Source organism: Pseudophryne corroboree, chromosome 7 (assembly GCF_028390025.1).
Source record: "Pseudophryne corroboree isolate aPseCor3 chromosome 7, aPseCor3.hap2, whole genome shotgun sequence".
Classification (NCBI taxonomy): domain Eukaryota; kingdom Metazoa; phylum Chordata; class Amphibia; order Anura; family Myobatrachidae; genus Pseudophryne; species Pseudophryne corroboree.
This window is the reverse complement of record NC_086450.1, coordinates 427185143-427210201: the sequence shown is the minus strand read 5'-3', so window position 1 is coordinate 427210201 and position 25059 is coordinate 427185143. Positions and strand designations below refer to the sequence as shown.

Sequence of the window (25059 nt, the reverse complement as noted above, 5' to 3'; positions counted from 1 at the left end):
TTCCAAGTTACTGGACGTAGTCAGGGCCTTGAAAATTTATGTTTCCAGGACGGCTGGAGTCAGGAAAACTGACTCGCTTTTTATCCTGTATGCACCCAACAAAATAGGTGCTCCTGCTTCTAAGCAGACTATTGCTCGCTGGATTTGTAGCACAATTCAGCTGGCGCATTCTGCGGCTGGATTGCCGCATCCTAAATCAGTGAAAGCCCATTCCACGAGGAAGGTGGGTTCATCTTGGGCGGCTGCCCGAGGGGTCTCGGCTTTACAACTTTGCCGAGCTGCTACTTGGTCAGGGGCAAACACGTTTGCTAAATTCTACAAATTTGATACCCTGGCTGAGGAGGACCTAGAGTTCTCTCATTCGGTGCTGCAGAGTCATCCGCACTCTCCCGCCCGTTTGGGAGCTTTGGTATAATCCCCATGGTCCTTACGGAGTCCCCAGCATCCACTAAGACGTCAGAGAAAATAAGATTTTACTCACCGGTAAATCTATTTCTCGTAGTCCGTAGTGGATGCTGGGCGCCCATCCCAAGTGCGGATTGTCTGCAATACTTGTATATAGTTATTGCCTAACTAAAGGGTTATTGTTGAGCCATCTGTTGAGAGGCTCAGTTATATTTCATACTGTTAACTGGGTTAAATATCACAAGTTATATGGTGTGATTGGTGTGGCTGGTATGAGTCTTACCCGGGATTCAAAATCCTTCCTTATTGTGTCAGCTCTTCCGGGCACAGTATCCTAACTGAGGTCTGGAGGAGGGGCATAGAGGGAGGAGCCAGTGCACACCAGGTAGTACCAAATCTTTCTTTTAGTGTGCCCAGTCTCCTGCGGAGCCGTCTATTCCCCATGGTCTTTACGGAGTCCCCAGCATCCACTACTGACTACGAGAAATAGATTTACCGGTGAGTAAAATCTTATTTTTTTTATTTATTTTTTATTTATTTTTTTGTTCTTTGTGAAAGGAGCTGGATGATCTGTGCACTTCTCCCTAGACAGGGGAAATGGGTAGAATCTGTGGCCTGTTCTGTTCAAGGGGACATGTGAGGTGACAGGTGATCCTGGAAGGGAAAATGCTATTTATTAAGCTGTGGATGTAGGGAAAATGGAATGTGGTTAATTTAGGGCAGTGGTTCCCAAACGCGGTCCTTGAGGCAGTCCAAGTTTTAAGGAAGTCCGTGCTTGGGCACAAGCAACTTAATAAGTACCTCAGTCACTTTGATTATACCATCTGTGCACAAGCAGGGATATACCTAAAACCTGGACTGTTTGGGTAACTTGAGGACTGCGTTTGGGAAGCACTGATTAAGGTTACTGATTGTGGAGTTTAGGGTCTAGTGCAGGCATTCCCAACCGCGGTCCTCAAGGCACACCAACAGTGCAGGTTTTAGTGATATCCAGGCTGCAGCACAGATGGTTACATCAAAATAACTGAGGTACTAATTAAGTCACCTGTGTTCAAGCCTGGATATCACTAAAACCAGGACTGTTAGTGTGCCTTGAGGACCGTGGTTGGGAAACACTGGTCTAGTATCTGCTTTTTCCCTGGCTGATAGTGCAGTTGTGATTGGAATGTGGTCATCTTAGCATGCCCAGTGCATGGCTGATTTAAAGATTGGTGTCTCGGGAATTATTATATAGTACATGGTGTGTATACCTTATGTCCCAAATCTATACCAATGTACCACATGTTCTGTATGCCCAGAAGGCCAGTTCATTGGGTGCTTTAGAAGAGACTACTCTGATACAGCCTATGGTGTTCCAGCCAGGTGGCAGTTATACCATGTAGGTTCTAATCTAGACTATAAAGCTGTGAAAAGAAGAGCAACAGTTTTGGATGAAAATAAATTCTCCAGACCATCTTCTACTTACCGGCCCGCTCTGCTGCTTTTTATCATCGCCTCAAGTCTAGGTCCAGCTTCTGCCAGTGGTTCTTAGCTGGTCCATTGGCTTCCACTGCATAAGCGGCTTCCTGCTGCTGCTGTCGTCTACTTGCTTTTTATCACTCAGTCCAGTATCTGGTCCCATCTCCCTCTGGGCTCTCCATGATCGTTTCCCGTACTGCTCCACTGAGGCAGCTCAGCATATAGAGAAGACGGCCAGGCTAGGGGACGGGTTCTGTTGATGCCTGTGCACTGCCTGCAGGAACATTGCTTTGTTAATCCATACTTTCCACAGAATTTCCCTGACCCATCTATGTAACACGAGTGCACCGCTTCCTCGCAGCCCCTGTGCTAGCCTGGAGTCCATTGCCTCCTTTCCCTCACACCAACGGGCTGTAATAACACCACCATCTGTATTATGTCTTTATTCCATGTTGTTATTGTTATTTTGTGTGTGTTTTTATTTTTATCACCAGCACATTTTACATTGTCATGTTTTTGTGTTTGTTTTTTGCATCCTGCTTATTTTCTTTTATTTTTGTTTTTGGATTTCTTTATTTTGGTTTCTGTCTGGGCTGCGCTGCCATGACTCAATGCTTATGGATGTGTTTATGGCTGCGCCTGCTTGCTGTAGATCCCCGTGGCACAGGCCTCGGACATGGATGACCTAGAGGAGTGGCTCGGCACCGATGTGGTGAGATTCTCTTCTGCTCCTCTTCCTTGTGCTCTAGAACCGCTGTTTGCTTCAGCCCTAATTTTCCTCACTGTTTATCACAGACGTATCACACTACCTTATCTTTATCTTTGCAGTCACTAATGTCTACTAGTTCTTGTACTGTAACCTAACCCAGGTTCACACCTTCAGATTGCTTTGCCTTGTTGACTTGAGTACTCCCGCAGCTTTTACTAGCCTTTGGTCATTGTTTGCTGCCTCTGGGAACAACACCAGGTGGCACTGTGGAGACCGTTGGTCGCCATGCGGAGCATACAGCAGTAGCTGTGTCCCATCTCTCAGAGAACGAATCAAACACCTCTGCCTCCTATAGAAATGTATGGCTAATAATAAATACAAAAAGGTCTAAAGGCAAAGTAGTGTGTTTGGTGAAAGCTGCTGGAGGGAGTGTTCAAACCAATATATCTGTCATGGGAAGGTCAGAAACCCCTTTAAATGTTAATTTATAATTTGATATTAATGTGTTTACCTCAGGTAAGAGGGTATTTCTTCCAATAAATGTTCTAGTGTTGTAGCACTGTCTTATTAGGTCACTTTTACTCACATGTTAACGTGGAGCCCTTGTCTACACATTTTGTGCTCTGAACCAATAGTCTATCAGCTTACTGGGACCTAGACTGCAGGCTGGTTGAGACAAAATGGCTGCCCTAACTGTGTGTACAGTAATAGGTGTCAGCCCTCTTATACCCACATTCACTTTGCACTTAAAGGCAGAGTTTCCCAAATGCCATTACAGTCCAGGTTTTAAAGATGGTCTTGCTTGAGCACAGGTGACTTAGGGGGACATATACTAAGCAGTGATAAAAGTGGAGAAGTGAGCCAGTGGAGACGTTGCCCATGGCAGCCAATCGGCATTGACGTAACATTTATAATTTGCCTACTATAAAAATATACAGAGCAGCTGATTGGTTGCCATGGGCAACTTCTCCACTGGTTCACTTCTCCACTGTTATCACTGCTTAGTACATGTCCCCCTTTTGGGGTCTATTTACTAAGCTGTGGAGAGAGAATGTACCAGTCAATCTGCTCCTACTTGCCATTTCTCCTTCATTCACTAGGGGCCACTGGAGCGCAGTTACAATGGGGAAATAGTAGGCAGTAATTGGGAGCTGGCACTTTAAAATTCTAACACTGTGGCTAGCTCCTCCCCTACTATGTCCCCCCTCCAAGCCAGTCTTTAATTTGTGCCCAAGGGAGCTGGTTCACTTGGGTCTCCTCTGAAGATTTTTTTATTTTTACTTACACTAGCTCTGCCACTGCCAGTCTGAACCGCGGGAGCTGCCGGCGGGGGCCCATCGCAGCTGCGTGCGGCTCTGGATGGGCCCCGGCTGAAGGAGACGCTGAGCTCTCTGGAACCGGCCAGACACCACTGCGTGCGGCGCTTGTCGGGGCCGTTCCGTCGGCTGAAGATACTGGCAGCACGGCAGTGGTGAGTATGCGTGGCCGGACACCGCTGCGTGCGGCGCGTGTCGGGACCGTTCCACCACGGACTGCAAGCAGCAAGTACAATTATTGATGTGGTGGCTGTTGGAATGTATTGCTTACTGCACCGCTCCCCCCGCTCTCCCCGCCCTCGGTTATGGGGCTTTAGCAATGGGTAGCAGGGGTGGCTTAGGAGTTGGAGTAGCACTGGCTACTCTATTGTCATTAATTTTTTATTTATTTATTGTCCTCCGCCCGCAATCCCGCCCTCCCCGCGCGGCTCCCCGTTCAGCGCGGCTGCAGGAGGCGCAAAGCACTTTCAAATTTGGCGCCTTTTCGGAGGGGGAGGAGCTTAGTCCCACTCTGCGCCGCCGGACTCCACGCGCGCTGGCGATCATTTTCCTTGCTGCAGCGTGGGACAGAGGAGCTCCATCTGTCACAGTATCATAGTATCATAGTATCTGAGGTTGAAAAAAGACAATTGTCCATCGAGTTCAACCTATTTGTGGTCTCCTATGCATGATGATTTGACTAAAATTTGACTGATGCTGCTGTCAGCCGTTACATTTTATCCCTATTTATAGTAACTATAATGCATGACTATGCACCATACCCCTGGATATCCTTATCCATTAGGAATTTATCTAACCCATTCTTAAAGGTATTGACAGATTCCGTCATTACAACTCCCTCGGGCAGGGAATTCCAAACATGTATTGTCCTTACCGTGAAAAAGCCTTTACGCCGTATTGTGCGGAATCTCCTCTCCTCTAACCTGAGCGAGTGTCCACGAGTCCTCTGTGTTGATCTAACCAAAAACAGGTCCCGCGCAAGCTCTTTGTATTGTCCCCTTATATATTTGTAGATGTTGATCATAGCCCCTCTTAGTCTCCGCTTTTCCAATGTAAACAGGCCTAGTCTTTCAAGCCTTTCCTTGTATTCCATCGTCTCCATGCCCTTAATTAGTTTGGTCGCCCTCCTCTGTACCTTTTCAAGCTCCAGGATATCCTTTTTGTAGTACGGTGCCCAGAATTGTACACAGTATTCAAGGTGTGGCCTCACTAGTGATTTATATAACGGGAGTATAATACTCTCGTCCCTAGCATCAATACCCCGTTTTATGCATGCTAATATCTTATTAGCCTTCTTTGCTGCAGTCCTACTTTGGGTACTACTGCTTAGCTTGCTATCTATGAGGACACCTAAGTCCTTTTCCAGTACAGAATCCCCTAATTTTACCCCATTTAGTAGGTAGGTGTAATTTATGTTCTTGTTACCACAGTGCATTACCTTACACTTGTCTGTGTTGAAGCGCATTCTCCATTTGGCTGCCCATGCTTCTAATTTAACTAAGTCGTTCTGAAGAGACTCGGCATCCTCCTCTGTATTTATAGCCTTACACAATTTGGTATCATCTGCAAAAATTGACACCATGCTCTCTAGACCTTCTGTTAGGTCGTTAATGAAAATATTGAACAATAGCGGTCCTAATACTGAGCCTTGCGGCACACCACTTAGCACTTCAGTCCAAGTTGAAAAAGATCCATTAACCACAACGCGCTGCTTCCTATTATCTAACCAGTTTATAAACCCAAGTGCATATTGTGCTTCCTAGCCCAGTGAGCTGTTACAGTGGGGACAGGGGGCACTGAGGGCACCTATACCTTCTCCTTTTGTTAGAGCCTGTCACTGCACCGTATCGTGCAGGATACTTAGGGCTGCTGTGGCTGCACTTTTCGTCTGCTACCCCCCCCCCCTCCCCTTCTGCCTATTGCTGTTTTCCTGTGGGGGAGGGTGATACTAAGTGCTGCCATGGCCAGTAAAGGCTCCAAGGCAACACAAAAACAGGGACATCTTTTATGTGAGGAGTCAGCCCTCCCTCCTTATCTGCTCAGCCCTCCTCAGAACCCCAGAGCGCTCCTGCATGGACAACTCAGCTTACAGAGGTTATGTCCCTGCTGACTGGGGAGCTGAAGGCCTCTCGGGAAGATAGGGAGGCGACCTGGTACCGACAGCTTGTCCCGATACCGGGAGCCAGAACCAGCATGGTCTGTTTCTTTGGTAAAATCAGTAGAAGGGCTTTCTAGAGCTGTAATCCCTTCCCAGACCCCGTCCTTTAGCCCTTCTCAACAGGCTTCTAAAAAGAGATTGCTAACCTCTGTGTTGCAGGACTTTGACGATGATATGCCTCAATTAGATGAGGCGGGAGTAGATGTACGGGGCATACAGGATGTAGATAATCAGGATACTGATGATGATCAGGTGTACGGGGACTCTGAACCAGCGGCGCTGGGTGTAGAGGCTCTTATTACTGCTATTCGCTCAGTATTACAGGTGGAGGAGACGGAGCAGGACGCCTTACGCCCTTCGAGGTTTGGCAGCAACCAATGCTTGCCGGTGACTTTTCCAGTTTTGGAGGAGCTGGATGCGTTCATAACGGCAGCCTGGAAACATTCGGACGCGAAGTTTCAGGTATCAAGAAAATTGTTGTCTTCCTATCCTTTTCCCGCAGATAGCAGGAAGCGTTATGAGACCTCTCCGATTGTGGATCCTTCGGTGTCTCATTTGTCCAAGAAGACGGTGCTGCCAATTCCGGGAGCGACTTCGCTTAAGGAGGCGTTGGATAGGAAGTTGGAATCCACCTTGAAGACTATTTACTCGGCGGCGGGGGTATTGCATCGCCCGGCGCCGGTGGGTTGTTGGGTCAACAAGGCGATCGAAGCTTGGGTGGAGCACTTGTCCTCTGGAATTCGTGACGAATTGCCGGCAGATCAATTGATACAGTTGGCAGAATACATCCGTGAATCAGCCCTTTATCTTTGCAAAGCTTCCAAGGACATCTGTATTCTCGGAGCTTGAATTTCCGCTTTAGCAATTGCGGCCCGCAGGGCTCTCTGGCTTCGGCAGTGGCAAGCGGATACGGAGTCCAAAAGGGCAGCAGAAGCGTTGCCCTTTACGTGAGAGGTTCTGTTTGGTAAAGATCTGGATGCCTGGATCTCTCAGGCCACCCGTGGTAAGTCGACTTATCTTCCTTCTGCTGCTCGCAAGCCATATAGGGGTCCATCCTTTCGATCCTTTCGTGCACCTTCCAGGTTTTTAGGCCAGGCCAGGGGAGGAGCTTCCGTCTCCCGTGGCCATAGGGGTAGAGGCAGAGGTTCCACAGCCTCAACCCAGTCAGAGGTTAAGTCCTCCACCACTACCACCGCATGATTGGCTTCCCTCCTACCTGGGAGATCACAGGGTGGGAGCTCGTCTGTGGGATTTCAGGGAGGTCTGGGTACAGTCCTGTCCAGACACTTGGGTCAGGGATCTCATCATTTGCGGTTACAAGCTCGATTTTCAGGAACAACCGCCCCAGCTGTTTTTTTTACCACGGGTTTACCAGTTTCCGACAACAGAGGGGTTGCCTTACAGGCAGCGGTCCAGAATCTTCTATCCGCAAAGGTAGTGATCCCTGTTCCCTCTCATCATCGGAAACAGGGCTATTACTCAAGCCTGTTTCTTGTACCGAAGCCGGACGGCTCGGTCAGGCCAATCCTGAACTTGAAGGATCTCAATCCTGATAATGTCGATATTATCTTAAACCATAAAGCTATACCTCTAGATACACTTTTACAGTGGAGCCGCTAGACTGAATACACGCGCTACGCACTTTGTACGCTATTTGCGTACAGAGTCCCGTACGTGGTACGTACTTGACGTACACACGCCGCGCTGAGTGTACAGAGTACGCACAGCGCGCGCACACACAGTTGATAACCTTTAAACCTTATTCGTAATGCAATGCAATGTTATTCTTACACTCTAAACCATGTGCCGCAAAGCACTGTAATGATATACTTTAAACCTTAAGTAGCGCTGACGGTATAAAGAACCCGCAGTGCGTACACCTTATCAATACACTCTTAAACCTTATACAGTAAAATATGCTTTAAACCCTTGCAGGAAAGTGAGGACACAACACCGATATGTAGTTGAACCACAGGGTTCTAAGGCCACAGTGGATTATTTCAAAAGGTAAAACAGTACAAATTATACACTACAGGCTAACAAGATAAATCTACAACAGAATAATGGCTACAGAAAATGTACATACGTGAGAATGTTCGCAAGCGCAACCTGGACCAGTCCTCCACTTATCAGGTAGAAAGCGTTCAGAGTCTTCTGACCGGCCAGGCAACAACGGGCTTTTTATACACAACTTACATACACAATACAATGGTCACTGTAATCTCATTGTCCATTGGACACAGAGATGTGTCTTTACATTACAGGAGAGGTCATAGGTTGATTTGAAAAGGTGGGCGATGTCTTTCTCAACTGCTCTTGGGGGTGGTATCCTCTGGATTCCCGCCGCATACATAATATACAGTAAATACAGGTTATATCTATATTCTACTTCTGCACATGACTATACGCTGGAACATGCGATCTTTCTCTAACCAACACCGGAATGTTACCCTTAAAATACCCTACAGCTGGATACTAGACATCACCTTCTAACCTTTATCTGACCCTTCCTATCATGCAAAGGCGAATCCCTTAGTCCTGGAACTGTTTAAACTGTTGATACTCGCTGATGTGGTGCAAGGGAGCTATATCTAAAATGTACACTATTTGGGTTAAATATGTAATGTTCTAATAACCCTCTACGCGCTCACACACTCCGCCGTAAATACCCATACCACGCGCAGGAACGCGGGAGCGATCATACGCAAATTGCGGATATGTGCACGCACGGCGAAGTAAGTGTACGCGCAGCGGGCATGTGCATGGGGTTAGTACATGATGTATGCATTACAATATTTTTCGACTTTGACAATCCGTATTTTAGAGTATTCAAGTTCAAGATGGAGTCCCTCCAGTCTGTTATTGCGTTGTTGGAGAAAAACGAGTTTCTGGCGTCCTTAGACATCAAGGATGCATGTTCCCATTTGGCCTCCTCATCAGGCTTTTCTCCGGTTCGCGATACGGGACGCTCCTTTCCAGTTCTAGGCCCTTCCGTTCGGTCTCTTCTGCTCCCAGAGTGTTCACAAAGGTCATGGCTGTCATGGTGGCCCTACTTCGGCAGCAGGGTGTGACGATTGTTCCCTATCTGGACGATCTGCTAATAAAGGCAAGCTCGGCAGAACTGTTGCTTCAGAATATCCGGTTGACGCAGGACCTTCTGATTCGGCACGGGTGGATCCTGAATTTCCCGAAGTCTCACTTATGCCCCTAGCCACGGTTGCTGTTTCTGGGGATGATTCTCGACACGGTCCGTCAGAGGGTTTTCCTTCCTCAGGACAAGATCCTGTCTCTGCAGACACTGGTAAGGTCGGTTCTTCGACACCGTCGGGTGTCAGTGTATCTGTGCATTTGCCTTCTGGGAAAGATGGTAGCAGCATTCGAAGCTCTTTCGTACGGTTGCTTCCACTCTCGACCTTTTCAGTTGTCTTCTACATCAGTGGTCAGGATCTCATCTGTTCCTTCATCAGCGGGAGACGCTATCTCCAAAGGCACGGTCGTCGCTTCTCTTGTTGCTCCAGTCGGCTCATCTGTTGGAAGGAAGGCGGTTCGGAGTATGGGATTGGACTCTCCTCACTACGGATACCAGTCTGCGAGGCTGGGGGGCAGTGACCCTGGAACATCGGTTTCAGGGGCGCTGGTCAATCCACGAGTCCGCTCTCCCCATAAACATTCTCGAACTAAGGGCGGTGTACAATGCCCTACTTCAGGCACATCACCTACTGAGCGGTCAGAGTTCAGTCCAACAACGCAACGACGGTGGCGTACATCAACCGTCAGGGCGCACACGCGGCGATAAGGTAGGTCACCAACATCCTTCTCTGGGCAGAGGAGTATGCTCTGTCCTTCTCGGCAATATTCATTCCAGGAGTGGACAATTGGGAAGCCGATTATCTCAGCCGTCAGGACATGCACCCGGGAGAGTGGTCACTCCTTCCCCAGGTGTTTTGGCAACTGGTCCGCCGGTGGGGAAAACCACAGATCGACCTCATGGCGTCCCACCTGAACCATCAGTTGCCTCTTTATTACTCTCGGGCGAGGGACCCGGCGGCGGTGGGCGTGGATGTCCTCACGGCTCCTTGGAATTTCCGGTTCGTTTACCTCTTTCCTCCTTTCCCGCTGTTGGCGCGGGTTCTGCAACGTATCAAGAGAGAAAACGCTCTGGTCCTCCTGGTGGCTCTGGATTGGCCACGCAGGGTTTGGTACTCCACCCTACACCTGTTGTCAGTAGCCGAGCCTTGGCACCTGCCACTGCGGGACGATCTACTACAACAGGGTCCTTTTCTTTATCCAGACTTACGCAGGCTACGTTTGACGGCGTGGCTGTTGAGAAAGCCATCTTGAAAAGGAAGGGGATTCCTCGTACGGTTATATGCTTTGGGCTAGAAAGTCAGTCACATCTTCTCACTACTACCGCATTTGGAAGGCTTATGTAGCCTGGTATGAACTTCGAGAATTTTCACCTTCCGTGTTTCGCTTAGCCCGCCTTCTCAGTTTTTTGCAGGCAGGTTTCTCGGCAGGCTTAAGACTGGGTTCATTAAAGGTGCAGGCCTCTGCTCTTTCGGTTTTCTTCCAGAAAAAGTTAGCCTTGCTGCCGGAAGTTCAGACTTTCTTTCAGGGGGTTCTTCGAATACAGCCTCCCTTCCGCCCTCCAACAGCGACATGGGACCTCAATCTGGTCCTCTTTTCTGCAGTCTTCATTGTTTGAGCATCTGGAATCGGTTGAGATAAAATATCTCACCTGGAAGGTGGTCCTTCTCCTGGCTCTCGCTTCAGCCAGACGGGTGTCGGAACTTGGGGCTCTCTTGTCGCTCTCCTTACCTGGTGTTTCATGCGGATAGGGCCGAACTTCGTACTCTCATGTCTTTTCTACCTAAGGTGGTGTCTGATTTTCACATCAATCAGCCGCTTGTGGTTCCGGCGCTCTCGGTGGACTCTCCGGACTCGAGATCGTTGGACGTTGTCAGGGCGCTCAAGATCTATGTGGATAGGACTTTTACTATTCGGAAGTCGGACTACTTATTTGTTCTATACGATGCTGCTCGCCGTGGTTGGCCGGCTTCTAAGCAGACTTTGTCCCGATGGATTCGACTGACCATCAGACAAGCTTATTTGGCAGCTTCTCGGGAACCTCCGTCTTCAATTTCAGCGCACTCTACGCGCTCGGTGGGACCTTCGTAGGCGGCTGCCCTTGGGGTCTTCATGACTATTTTATGTCGGGCGGCTACTTGGTCGGGCTGACATACGTTTGTCATATTCTATAGGTTTGACACTTTTGCGGCCTCTGCATCGCAGCTTGGCCGATCGTTTCTACAGGACTCTCGGCGCTCTCCCACCCGTTTTGGGAGCTCTGGGACGTCCCCATTGTAACTGCGCTCCAGTGGCCCCTAGTGGATGAAGGAGAAATCAGGATTTTGGTACTTACCGATAAATACCCTTCTCCGATTCCACAGGGGCCACTGGACGCCCACCCAGCGCTGTTTCCTACTTTTTCACTTAACGGTTTGCAGATCACTGTGTCTGCTTGTTTGGTTCAGGTTAACCTTTTTTGTTAGGTTATGTTCCAGGTTTGTTTCGTGTTATCCTGGTTTACATGGTGGCGTTAACCTCCTCTACCTTTAAAGTTTGTTTATTCAAGCTCTCCTCGGGCACAGTTTTACGTAGACTGGCTTGGAGAGGGACATAGGAGGGGAGGAGCTAGCCACAGTGTTAGAATTTTAAAGTGCCAGCTCCCAATTACTGCCTACTATTTCCCCTTTGTAACTGCGCTCCAGTGGCCCCTGTGGAATCTGAGAAAGGGATTTATCGGTAAGTACCAAAATCTTGATATTAGAGGCTTTGAGGCAGATGTATTAAGCCTGGAGAAGTGATAAAGCAGTGATAAGTGGCACCAGCCAATCATTACAGGTTTGAAAAATGACAGGAGCGGATTGGCTGGTGTGTTATCAGCTTCCACTTCTGACTACTTTATCACTACACCAGGCTTAATACATCTGCCACTGTATTTGAAAAATTACAGGCGCTGATTGGCTGGTATCTCTCTCCACTTTCTCTCTCTCTCCCTCTCTCTCTCCCCCTCTCTCTCTCTCTCTCTCCCCCCCCCCACCCCCTCTCCAAGATTAAGTATATCTTTAATTAGTACCTTAGTCAATGTGATTTAACGATCTGGACTTGCGCATGGATGTTACAGGTTGAGTATCCCTTATCCAAAATGCTTGGGACCAGAGGTGTTTTGGATATGGGATTTTTCCGTATTTTGGAATAATTGCATACCATAATGGGATATTATGGTGATGGGACCTAAATCTAAGCACAGAATGCATTTATGTTACATATACACCTTATACACACAGCCTGAAGGTCATGTTAGCCAATATTTTTTATAACTTTGTGCATTAAACAAAGTGTCTACATTCACACAATTCTTTATGTTTCACATACACCTTATACACACAGCCTGAAGGTCATTTAATACAATATTTTTAATAACTTTGTGTATTAAACAAAGGTTGTGTACATTGAGCCATCAAAAAACAAAGGTTTCATTATCTCACTCTCACTCAAAAAAATCCGTATTTCGGAATATTTGGATATGGGATACTCAACCTTTATTAAATACCAGGATTATAATGGCGGAGTTTTGGGAAACTCTGCTTTAAGCTATGACTGGGGAAAATACCAATTGTAGGGCTATAACCTTGTACAATCCTCTGCTATAGTGAATTCCAACAAGGAAAGTGAGTTGATGGAATGATCTGTCTGTCAGGGAGATATGCAGGTCTGGTTCAGAGCTCATGTACATTCATGTTGAACTAGTAACCTGTTTTTAGATATTTTGTGGCGCCGATATCTGCTCCCTGCGCCCTCATGTTTTGTTCCAGCTGATGACTAACTGCTTCCCAGAATATAATGTTCCTCTTGCGTAGCAGAGAGAGGTGTGATGTGTAGGCCTCATATGAAGACCATTACGTTGGTTTGTTTTTACCATCTCAATATAGTGACACCCACCCAGACTATTTTTTTTTCTCTCTCCTTTTAATATTTCAGTATAACAGACTTGTAGTGATGCGTTGCGCGCTCTGCATTAATGGGCTGTCCCCGCACCTTGGTACGCGCCTTGGCCCTCATTCCGAGTTGTTCGTCGTTGCCGATTTTCGCTATATTGCGATTAGTCGCTTACTGCGCATGCGCAAGGTTCGCAGAGCGCATGTGCTTAGTTATTTTACACAAAAGTTAGGTATTTTATTCACGGCATAACAAGGTTTTTTCATCGTTCTGGTGATCGTACTGTGACAGGAAGTGGGTGTTTCTGGGCGGAAACTGGCCGTTTTCTGGGCGTGTGCGAAAAAACGCTGGCGTTTCTGGGAAAAACGCGGGAGTGTCTGAAGAAACGGGGGAGTGTCTGGGTGAACGCTGGGTGTGTTTGTGACGTCAAACCAGGAACGAAACGGACTGAACTGATCGCAATGGCAGAGTAAGTCTGGAGCTACTCAGAAACTGCTAAGAAATTTCTATTCGCAATTCTGCTAATCTTTCGTTCGCAATTCTGCTAAGCTAAGATTCACTCCCAGAGGGCGGCGGCTTAGCGTGTGCAATGCTGCTAAAAGCAGCTAGCGAGCGAACAACTCGGAATGAGGGCCCTTGTGGGACATCCTGCTTATGTTTTGGTCTTTCTTTTTGCAGAAGGGGGATGAGCCAGAGGAAGGTGTCACTAGTGAAGGTACGTGTTGCTGAAAAATACTTCTAGGAAACTAACACCGATGTCTATCACTAACATTAGCATGCTCCAGCCACTGCTGATAGGTTGTTATATTACATCAGTGATCCGTCAGATTATTAGAAGGTACGCTATGTACTGAATGTCGACCTCACGTAGTTCCGTAAATGCACGTTAACCTCTACTCATTTTCTAGAATTTGACAAGTTCCTGGAAGAACGAGCCAAATCAGCAGAAAGGATCCCAGACCTCCCGTCTCCTCCCACTACAGAGCCCACCCTGACCGTGAACCCCACAAGCCGGAAGAAGCAGGAGCGGGCTGACGACGCGTTGTTTGCATTGTAGATATTCACTCTCCTCTGTATAGCTCGCATCACGCTCCCCACCTGCTGCATTCAGGACCATCACTATCCGCCCTCCAGTCCTTTATCCATGCACCCAGTGAATTGATTGGCTGTTATTCCAGCTGCTCTCCCTGATTTGGTAGAGAGGCTTGTCCAATCAGTAACCGCAGGCCTTGGTCTGTATTGTAAATTTGCAGCCTCTAATGTGTGGTGACCCTTTCACTGCGCATTGTGCTTGGGGGGAAAAATATAAAGGGGAGTTGCCAGGTCTGCATCATAATGCCAGGTAACGGGTCACCCGGTGCAATGTCTCTTCCCAGACCTACAAGGTGCATACCATGCATTTGTATGTGACCTGCTGCCCTGTCTGAGTGCCCATTCACTTTCACTGCTACTCTGTCCTTCTCCACAAGCTTGCAAAGACTTTACTGCTGGCGATATGCCGACAGTAAACAGAGAAGTCATAGGACAACCCATCACCTGTCTACCTGTGTCCGTCCTTATTTTCTCCATCATGATATTGATGTTCTGTCAGTCTGCAATGTTCACACTCCTTTGTGATGGATGACCTGGGCTTGCATGCTTAGAGGACTGGAGGGCATTAGGCGCAAGGCCTGCTACATAGTATTCTGCTGTAGTGTCCCACTAGGTGGCGCTCTGCACATAGTATTTTACGGTAGTGTCCCTCTAGGTGGCGCTCTGCACATTCCTTCACACTCTTGTAAATGTTCCCTCTCTGTACCTCCAGATAACTGCAATAGCACTGCATGTCTTATCTCTCTCTCTATATCTCTGTATCTATATCTAGTAGAAAATAATGTATACCTGAACTGCAATATTTGCACAGCTTTCTTACCTCTCATATGGAGTGGCGGACACTTGTCCAGCTTAATTAACTGATCATTACTGCATACTGTACAGTGGGGGGGGGCATTACTGGAAAGACCTGGCTGTGCTCAGAATATTTCCGTATGCTGCCGAAAACCCGGAATAGTTGCCAGCTTGCATGGTTTGCAGGTGGGCGTTGCTACACATACAGATGTTACATGGAAGCCACTAGTAACCGGTCGTCTTAAACCCTTGGGTGCCATATTTTGTCTCTACTGGTTAAACACACAAGGGGGAGGTGAGCCTGTCCATGATCCTGCTGCCCACGGGTTGTAGTAATGTTCTGACCGATAGGGTATCACTGTCTGAATGTCCGCAGCCTGCTACGGAGCTACTCCTGTTCCCTGAGAGTGCCACCTGCAGCCACTGACCAGTCACCAAGACTCTGGCTGAATGTGGCACATGCGCCGACACACTAACCTCATCCGCTGTGTACAAATCAAATGAATAAGTTGGTGGCGCATTGACAGGTGTCAATTATTGCTGCTCCCGGGAAAACTTGGGCACTTAATGCGCCTCATAGATAGAAACAGCAGCAGTGACACCCACAGGCATGGGATGACGGAATGGAACAATGCAAGGAATAAAAAAGTGATGTTATAATATGAATCACGTTTCTTTAAAGGGACAATATTCCCTTCTGTTTTAAGTATAGTCTAGTATACCTCGATAGGCCGTGTTCTATTAGAGATGGGTGTTTCTGTACATAGATCAGGTATCTTATACATATTGTATATGTATTGCATTTGCTGTGTTTTTATCTCTGAAAGAATGGTTGACTGCCAAAAGCAGCCAAATAGTCACAGGGACCATATGAAGCGGATATGGCTGCCTGTCGCAGAGAGACTTTCCTGGCCATTACATTGTCGGTAAAGTGTGTGTACTTGCACTGTAGACTGTGCGTTGTTGATTACTTCCATTTGAGCACTTTTAGTCTTGTGGATGGTAACGATTGTGCGCCATCTTATAAAATCTTTTGTCACCACCTTTATGCCTAGCTCCACCCTTGTCATGTAATCTACAGCCTAAGAGAAGGGTGCGAGTCTCTGCGTATGTTACAGGTCTAATCCCAGTCACCAATATTCTGAGATGACTGTAACCTTGAAAATGATTACCGTCTATTGGATGAGCGGTGTGGCATAGTTCCTAAGGGTCACATTCCAGCATCCTATTGGTCAGGACCCCCCATTGGCGTTCCTTTTGACATAGTCACTTAGGCAGTTTTGTCTATGGTGAAAGTTTCTCCTTTTTGGTAGCTAAAATAATGACACACTAACTTTTGGGATCCCGACTATGGGTGGTATCCGGTGTCTAGGTCGACAGTGTCTAGGTCGACAGCGTTTCTAGGTCAACATGTTCTAGATTGACAGGTCAAAAGGTCGACATGAGTTCTTCACTTTTTTTTCTTTTTTTTTAACTTCTTCATACTTTATGATCCAAGTAGACTACGATTGGGAATGATAACCTGCCCGAAGCATGGCGAGCGAAGCGGTGCACTAATTGGGGTTCCCGGTAACTGTACGGAGAAAACCACACCAAAAAAAATTAAAAACCTCATGTCGACCTTCTGACCTGTCTACCTAGAATCCCTGTCGACTTAAGTGTGGTCGACCTTCAATACCACCCATCATGGCCATATCTGACCCTATTGGCGTACCTATTGCGTTCGGCATATGTAGGGAAAGTGGACAGGAAGTGATTGTCTGATCTATATTCATCTAGCCTTGAAAACAAGTTCAAAAAAGTTGACTGGTTTTAGATGAGCTTGCATATGCTTTCTCTCCACACTACAATCTGCCACCTGAGGCTGAGGCACTCGATGCCTCAGGTCAGACTCCACTGGTCCCATCTGAAAAGGCTGAGCACTGCTGTATTACAGGATACCAATGAAACTGCAAAGACAGGGACTCTCACTGCTCTGAGCAGGCAGAAACATATGATATCAAGCCATAATATCAATTTAAAAAAAAAAAAAACTCTTTACTACTGGGAAGTGACCCCTCTGCCCAGTGCACTAATATTGCACACAAAAAAAAAATCAGGGTTCAGTTTGATAAATCATACGGGTTTGGCTAAACTTGAACCCCTAAGATTTCTGCATATGTAGTTCAAGCTCTTATGTGACTACAGACAAAATCCATGTTTGTAATAACTGGTGTGACATTCGCCATCTCCGCAACGCCAGGCTGCGACATCAGAGCCATCGTGTCTACCCCCATAACATGCTACAACTAACATGTATATTTAATATTTTAAATTATTTTATATTTTATACATGCAAACACTAATTGTAGATTAATGTTGGACATTATTTATTTGTTGAACCCTGTTATTCTTTTCTCGTGTATCCGGTTTTTAAACCGTGGAAGCGTATAAATATTTTAGCGTTTATGTCGTCTGTAGGAGTTATTAATCCGTCCAGAATGTTCTCCTTCAAACCCATAAATGTCTGTCTTTTAGGAAGTCGTTGGTTTTGCTGAAATGTACCACTGTAGCGAAAATCTGTACAAACACATAATAAATCCATAACAACTATATATTGTCTGGCTATTCATTTCAGCTGTGTTATTTTAGTTTGATAAGAGAAGCGCCTAAAGCAAGGTAGGTTAATAGTGACTGGTGGCGTAAGGCCCCGCCCCTCCTTTTTAACCTTCTAGCTGGTTTGTCACTAATGCAGAAGTCATTCAGTAACTTTTACATAATTTGTGCGCACCCCTTCATTTGCCTGAAATGTACTCTGATTGCTATGGCCATGTGAAATATAGTGCGTTTGGGGGGTTCTGGTGACCAGTATCTACAGGAGCAATATCCTCTGAGAGAAGAACAAAACTTCATGTTAAAGAATATCAGTAACAGACTTCTAATGAACCTAACAGAACAGACAGATTTGCCGGTGAGTTAGGCAGACCCAACCTTAGCTTGGAGTCTTTAGTTATGGAAGTTTTGGTATCTTGGGACATTTGGGAAACTGACACTGTATTCGGGGAACTCACAGAGACATGTTACACTGTAAACTGGAGTTTCTCTTACGTCCTAGAGGATGCTGGGGTCCACATTAGTACCATGGGGTATAGACTGGTCCACTAGGAGCCAATGGCACTTTAAGAGTTTAATAGTGTGGGCTGGCCCCTCCCTCTTTGCCCCTCCTATCAGACTCGGTTTAGAAAATGTGCCCGCAGGAGCCAGTCACAGCTAGGGAAGCTCCTAGGAGTTTTCTTAGTTTTAATTTTTTTCTTAAAGTTGTCTTAAAGTTTGTTGTATTGGCAACAGCCTTCCTGCTTTGTGGGACTTGGGGGGGGGGGGGGGGGGGAAGAGTAGGAACCAACTTAATAGAGTTAATGGTTCTCTATCTCCGCTGACAGAACACTGAGCTCCTGAGGGTGATGATCGCAAGGCCACGAGGCGACCGCTCACTCCCGCTGCACGGCCGCCTTCCCCTAACAGAGCCAGAAGATAGAGTGGTGAGTACGGCGCCGGCATCCTGGTTAGCGGGTCTCCGGCGGGTATGGTGGCACAAGGGTTGGAACGCAGCTCTCAGGGGCTTTGCTCCGGTATGGCTCGGCAACATCTCTGCATGTAAACGCTGGAGGGGCGTCCTGAGTCGGCAGGTTAACCCTACACTGGTCATGACATTAACAGGGGCTAATCCCACTGTTAACATGTAAAATATTCAGGCCATCTTAACTAAGTGCTGGAAGCTGCGTGCCAGGTGAGGGGGCGGGGCTTCCCCTCAGAGCGGATTCAACACCAGCGCCATTTTTTCCCTCCAGATTACACAGAATGCTGTCAGGGAGCGCTGCCCTTCACATAACGCCAATGCCTCATGGTACCATGGTGTGATACACCGGGGAGGGGAGGGAAAGTGTGATAACCGTACGAACTGCTCTATTAAGGGTAGTTAGTTAGCGCCGGGCTTTTATCATAACTGCCTACAGGGGTGCAGTGTGGCTGGCTCCTTATACTCTGTGACTCTCTGAAGGTGCGCCTTAAAGGAGCCGGCTGACCGTAAGATTAAGACTACGCTCAAATCACTATACACAGCTACAGGTGTGGCTTTAAGGCCCACTGTTTTTTGTGCGTGGATTTCTAAAGCTATAGTAAAGTGGTTAGGCACATTACTAGAGGAATTAGATTCAATGGATAGGATTGACATTGACTTGTTTTTACGTCACATACAGGATTCGGCAATTTTCATGGTGGAAGCCATGAAGGACATTGGCCTGCTTAATGCAAGGGCTTCTTCCATGGCGGTCTCGGCACGCAGAGGACTCTGGCTACACCAATGGACTGCGGGTGCGGAATCCAAGAAGAGCATGGATAATCTACCCTTCACAGGTCAGGCCCTGTTTGGGGAAGCGCTGGATGCGTGGATATCCACGGCAACTGCGGGTAAATCCACCTTTCTCTGGCTGGGTCCACAGGATTATCCACAGGATAACATTGGGATTTTGTCGAGCGACAGCGAAAATGGCACCAACACGGTCACAAGCTTTCTGGCCTCCCAGGATGCATTGGGGCCTCCACTATATAGTCCCGCCCACTGACTCAGTCAGATAAGTTTTTTGCTTGGTGCGGCAGGAAGCCGCATGGTCACAGGGCTGCTGTGAAAGCAGCCTCAAGTTTTCATTACTTTATTTTTATAGACTTACTGTTTTTGTTTGAGCGACTTCTCTTAACAGCGTCTTAAACGTGTATTAGAAAGAGTCGCTCCAACAACTCCCCACCGGGTCGCAACAACGCTTACCTTCGCGGTACAGTGCTGTCTCGACGGGCGTCTGTGTCGGATGTTCTAGCAGGTCCAGCAGACGTTACCAGGCTGTGGCCGGAGCATGGGGAAACAGTGAGTATATGGACTTCCTCTTACTAGAGGGGTCAGGACACAGCTACGCTGATTTGGTGGAGACTACAAACAGTGTGTTGATGCGCCGAACATCTCGAGTGTGACAGCGCTACGCTCCGGGGATCATAGGCGCCAGGACTAGGTGAGGCCGCGATCCTGGGAGTTTAAGTCAACAGGGGGATTCAGACGCTCTCCTGGCCGTCCCTCCTCCGAGTTCATGGCCAGTTCCCGCGGGTCTCTCGTTTCATGAACTGAATAACCTCACTTCCGGCTCAGACGCTACCACGAGGGTACTCGGTCGCAGCTTAGACGCTGCGGTTGTGTACACTGGATATAAACCCGCCCAGACCGAGTCGCAGGCCTTTAGTGTCTGCATGCACGTGGAGTCGCTCAGCGTCCGTGTCCGTTGGTGAGCGTCCGTGTCCGTTATCAGTTACCAAGAGCGGCAGTGTACACCAGTAGCGTCTGAATCCACTCAGCGTCTTTCGAGCGTCTTTGCTTGGATATGGAAGTGTGGTGAGTCTCCCTGTATCCCGCTCCCTGGAGGCAGGGTATACAGTACTAAAAATTCCTTCTACTTCTTAGTGTGCACTGTTAATTTTTAGTACCTATTGCATATGAGACCTGTATATTACTGTGTTTTCTGCATGTTATGTTGAAAAAGAACCAGTTAAACAGAAGTACAAATTTCCTACTTATGTATAAGTTATTATGGAGGTTGTATTCTCATATGACAATGTCTAATGCTTTAACATGTGACTGACTGCTAGTATGTGTGCTGACTTTTCTGTGTAATGTCAGTCCTGTTCTGACCCTCAAATCAGGTGCACTGTGGTCAGATTGATTTCACCTCTATATACTGATTATAGGGTGTGGTTCAGTCACAAAATTGTGTAGTCAATATCAGAAAAAAATGTCTGAGCGGCAAAAGTGATGAGGAGAATTTGTCAAGCACTCCTACAGCCCTAACATGCTTATCTTGTAAGTCAGGGGTAATTGATATGATTCAATTGGTCACTTATGAGGGTTTGTGTGCAAACTGTTTCGCTTTTCAGCGAAGTAAAAAACAGGAGTTAGTTCAACCTCCAGTAGAGCCACCATGGAATATGTTCGCAAAGACTCTGTCTTCAATAGCGGACAGGTTAGCTCCAGTAGCACCACCTCAGGGGTTAGGTCACACTATGAACCCATACATGCAGCTCCCTTCCTATGGTTTGGTTCCAGTAGCCTCTACAAGCAACCAAGGGGTAGGTAAGACTAAGACAGATACGTCTGTATGGCAGACTACACAAGAGGATACATCGGATGATGATGCGGAAACAATAGATTCAACTCCGTATGATGATCAGTCGCAGAGCTTTAGTTCAGATGATGTAGCTGAACTCATTAATGCAGTAAAGGCTGTGCTTTCTCTGGAAGAACCAGCCAAGACCGCGTTAAAAGCAAAAGCACCTGTATTCAAACGAACAAAGTCAGTGAAAGCTGAATTTCCAGCGTCAGAGGAGTTGACGGAAATGATGAATGAGTCTTGGGCAGCGCCCGGTAAAAAGTATAAGATTCCTAGGAGATGGGATTCTTATTATCCATTTCCTGCTGGAGATTGTTCGAAGAGAGAAGTTCCTCCAAAAGTAGATGCACATGTTCTGCGACTCGTGCACAAATCTGCTTTGCCACTGTCATCTTCCTCTTTGAATGATGTCACAGACAGGAGGGTAGAGAGCCTATTGAAAAATATTTTTTCTCTTGTGGGTGCAGTGGTAAGACCTACTATGGCTTCGGCCTGGGTAGCAAAGGCAATGGGCGAATGGATAGAGGAACTAGAGAATGACATCCCCTCTCCTACTAGGGAGCAAGAGGATCGTCTTTGCCGTTTAAGACAATCTGCCCAGTATTTAGAAGAAGCAGCCATTGATGTAGGCACTGTTGCTTCTAAAGCTTCAGCCCTGGCAGTAGTCTCTCGCAGAGCAGTCTGGCTACGGACCTGGAAGGCAGATGCGGAGTCCAAGAAGGAATTGGAAGCATTGCCTTTCATGGGTAATCTATTATTTGGAAAACCTTTATCGGATATCCTAGAGTCAGAGGCTGAATCGAAGAAGGTCAGATTTCCGGCTACCTACAACCCTAAGTCCAAGGGTTTAAAATTTCGCTCATTTCGCTGGCAAAGCAAAGCGAAAGGTAAAGAGGAGCCTAAACAACCCCAGTTTAAATCCAGGGGTAAGAAGCAGTGGGCTAGCAAAAAGCCAGCTTCCAAACCTGAACAAAAGCCCTCAGCCTGAAGAGACGGGCCTCCGCCTGGAGGATTCCAGGGTTGGGGGCCGACTCCTGCAATTTGCACACACATGGCAACAGTCAACAACAGATGCCTGGGTGCAGAAGGTAGTATCTCAGGGGTATGGGTTCCCATTCAGGAGGCAGCCTCCTCAAAGATTTTTTTTGCACCAGCCCGTCTCGTATAGATTTGAAGGCCAATGCCCTGCAAGAAGCAGTCCAAAAATTACTGCAGTCAGGTGTGATTGTCCCAGTACCTCCATCACAAAAGGGACAGGGGTATTACTCCAATCTGTTTCTAATCCAGAAACCAAATGGGTCATATCGACCAATTCTAAATCTGAAGATGTTGAACAATTACATATGGATCCCGAAGTTCCACATGGAGACGTTACGCTCCATAATGTTGGCTATGGAACCGGGAGACTATATGGTATCTCTGGATGTGCGGGATGCTTACCTACATGTGCCTATAGCACTATCACATCAGTGTTACCTCAGGTTTGCCATCCTCAAGGAACACTTCCAGTTCCAAGCTCTGCCCTTCGGGCTAGCTACAGCACCCAGGGTGTTTACCAAGATCATGGTGGTTATGGCAGCTTGTCTGCGCAAACAAGGGATAAGGATATTCCCATACCTAGACGACCTATTAATCTTAGCACAGTCGCAAGATTTACTGTTGAGCCATCTCCAACAGACGATAGTTTGTTTACAGAGACACGGGTGGCTCATAAATTGGGAGAAGTCGTCCCTGAATCCATCACAGCGGATGGTTCATTTGGGAGCCATATTGGATTCAGACCTACAGAGAGTTCTCTTACCAGAGAAGAAAATAGTCAAGGTGCAGGTCATGGCTTAGGAAGCGTTGCAAGCCCAGACAATGTCAGTCCATGCAGCAATGCGACTGTTGGGTCTGATGGTATCAACGTTCGACATGGTGGAATATGCGCAATTCCACTCCAGACCATTGCAGCATCTCATTTTGACAAAATGGAACGGAAATCATCAAACAATAAAGAAGCAGATGATAAAGATTCCAGTAAATGTAAAAAGGTCTCTAGCATGGTGGCTACAGACAGACCATTTAAACAAGGGGAGACCCTTTTGGATAAAAGAGTGGCAAGTCCTGACGACAGATGCCAGCCTGCAAGGTTGGGGGGCGGTACTCGGAAGCCTATGGTTCCAGGGAAAATGGACCGCAAGGGAAAGTCGCCTGCCGATAAATCTGTTAGAAATAAGAGCCATTTACTTGGCCCTAGTTCAGGCAAAGGACAATCTACAAGGAAGACCAGTCCAGATCCACTCAGACAATGCGACGGCAGTAGCATACCTAAATCATCAAGGAGGGACTCACAGCAAGAGTCTGATGGAGGAAGTAACTCCCATTCTAAAGTGGGCAGAACTCCATCTCCCAGCATTGTCAGCAGTATTTGTCCCGGGTGTACTAAATTGGGAAGCGGATTTTCTCAGTCGGCACACCATTCAGGAAACCGAATGGGCACTACACCCAGAAGTGTTTCAGACACTGGTGAACAGATGGGGTCTACCGGAGATAGACCTTATGGCGTCTCGTCTAAACAACAAAGTTCCGAGGTACGGATCAAGAACAAGGGACCCAGGAGCAGTCCTGGTAGACGCACTGTCAGTAGAATGGAGGTTTCAGCTGGCATATCTGTTCCCTCCAATATCTCTGTTACCCAGAGTAGTGAGAAAGATAAAACAGGCAAAAGGAGCAATCATTCTAATAGCTCCAGCTTGGCCAAGAAGGCATTGGTACACAGATCTGTGGAGAATGTCCGTGGAAGCACCGATACTGCTCCCTCAACGTTCAGATCTGTTAATGCAGGGTCCTTGTTGTCACAGTCATCTGGATCGCCTGTCTTTGAAGGCGTGGCTGTTGAAACCTCTATCTTAGAGGCTAAAGGATTTTCAAAGCAAGTAATCCAAACCATGCTTAGAGCAAGAAAGCCTTCTTCGGCCCGTGTATATCATAGAATATGGCAAGCCTATATTCATTGGTGTTCTGGAAAAAATTACAATCCAAGAGCCTTTAAAGTAGCTAGAATTTTGGTTTTTCTGCAGGCAGGATTAGATAAGGGGTTGAAGGTTGCTTCCTTGAGGGTGCAAGTCTCAGCGTTGACTGTATGGTTTCAGCAGAAGATTGCTGACCTACAGGATGTACGTACTTTTTTCCAAGGAGTAGTACATATTCAACCTCCATTTGTTCCTCCTGCAGCTCCCTGGGATTTGAATTTAGTTCTTAAATTTCTCCAGGGTCCTTTGTTTGAACCACTTGAGAGAGCAGATCTTAAGTGGTTAACGGTTAAAGTTCTTTTTTTACTGGCAATGGCGTCAGCCAGAAGAGTGTCAGATTTAGGAGCATTATCATGTAAGTCTCCTTTCCTAAGTTTTTTTCCAGACAGAGCAGTTCTCAGAACGAGATCTAGTTATCTTCCAAAGGTGGTGTCAAAGTTTCACCTGAATGAAGAGATTGTAGTCCCAGCTTTTCAGGTACCGGGACTATCTGCGGGAGAAGCGTCACTGGACGTGGTCCGGTCTTTAAAAATCTACATAGATCGTACTAGTGCCATCAGGAAAACAGATTCCCTCTTCATCCTCTACGGATTCCATAGGAGAGGTTGGCCTGCTAGTAAACAGACGCTGGCGAGATGGCTCCGAATGGTAATATCTGAAGCTTATTCTCATGCAGATCTCCCTATTCCGGCTAATGTCTCTGCACACTCTACACGTAAGGTAGGTCCTTCTTGGGCAGCACAACAGGGTGCATCAGCAGAACAGATATGTAAGGCAGCCACATGGTCTTCCATAAACACATTCATCAGACATTATGCCTTGGATACTTTTGCCTCTCATGACGCAGACTTCGGGCGAAAGGTCCTCCTGTGCAATCAGGAGCGTCCCCACCACTAAAATGGCTTTGGGAATCCCAATGTTATCC

At 47.2% G+C, this 25059-nt stretch overlaps 1 protein-coding gene across 2 annotated transcripts in view; it reads left to right on the top strand.

The window, feature by feature from the left end:
* Positions 1 to 17529, top strand: part of TOM1L2 (target of myb1 like 2 membrane trafficking protein) — a 115503-nt gene extending 97974 nt beyond the window's left edge. Inside the window, exons 13-15 of one of the 2 annotated variants that reach the window (XM_063934849.1) lie at positions 2516 to 2575; positions 13727 to 13763; positions 13957 to 17529. In XM_063934849.1, coding sequence (XP_063790919.1) covers positions 2516 to 2575; positions 13727 to 13763; positions 13957 to 14105 — 246 coding nt within the window. In that variant the 3' untranslated portion in view covers positions 14106 to 17529. The remainder of the gene's footprint in view (positions 1 to 2515; positions 2576 to 13726; positions 13764 to 13956) is intronic. The other variant, XM_063934850.1, reaches the window with a different exon arrangement.
* Positions 17530 to 25059: the final 7530 nt, after the last annotated feature.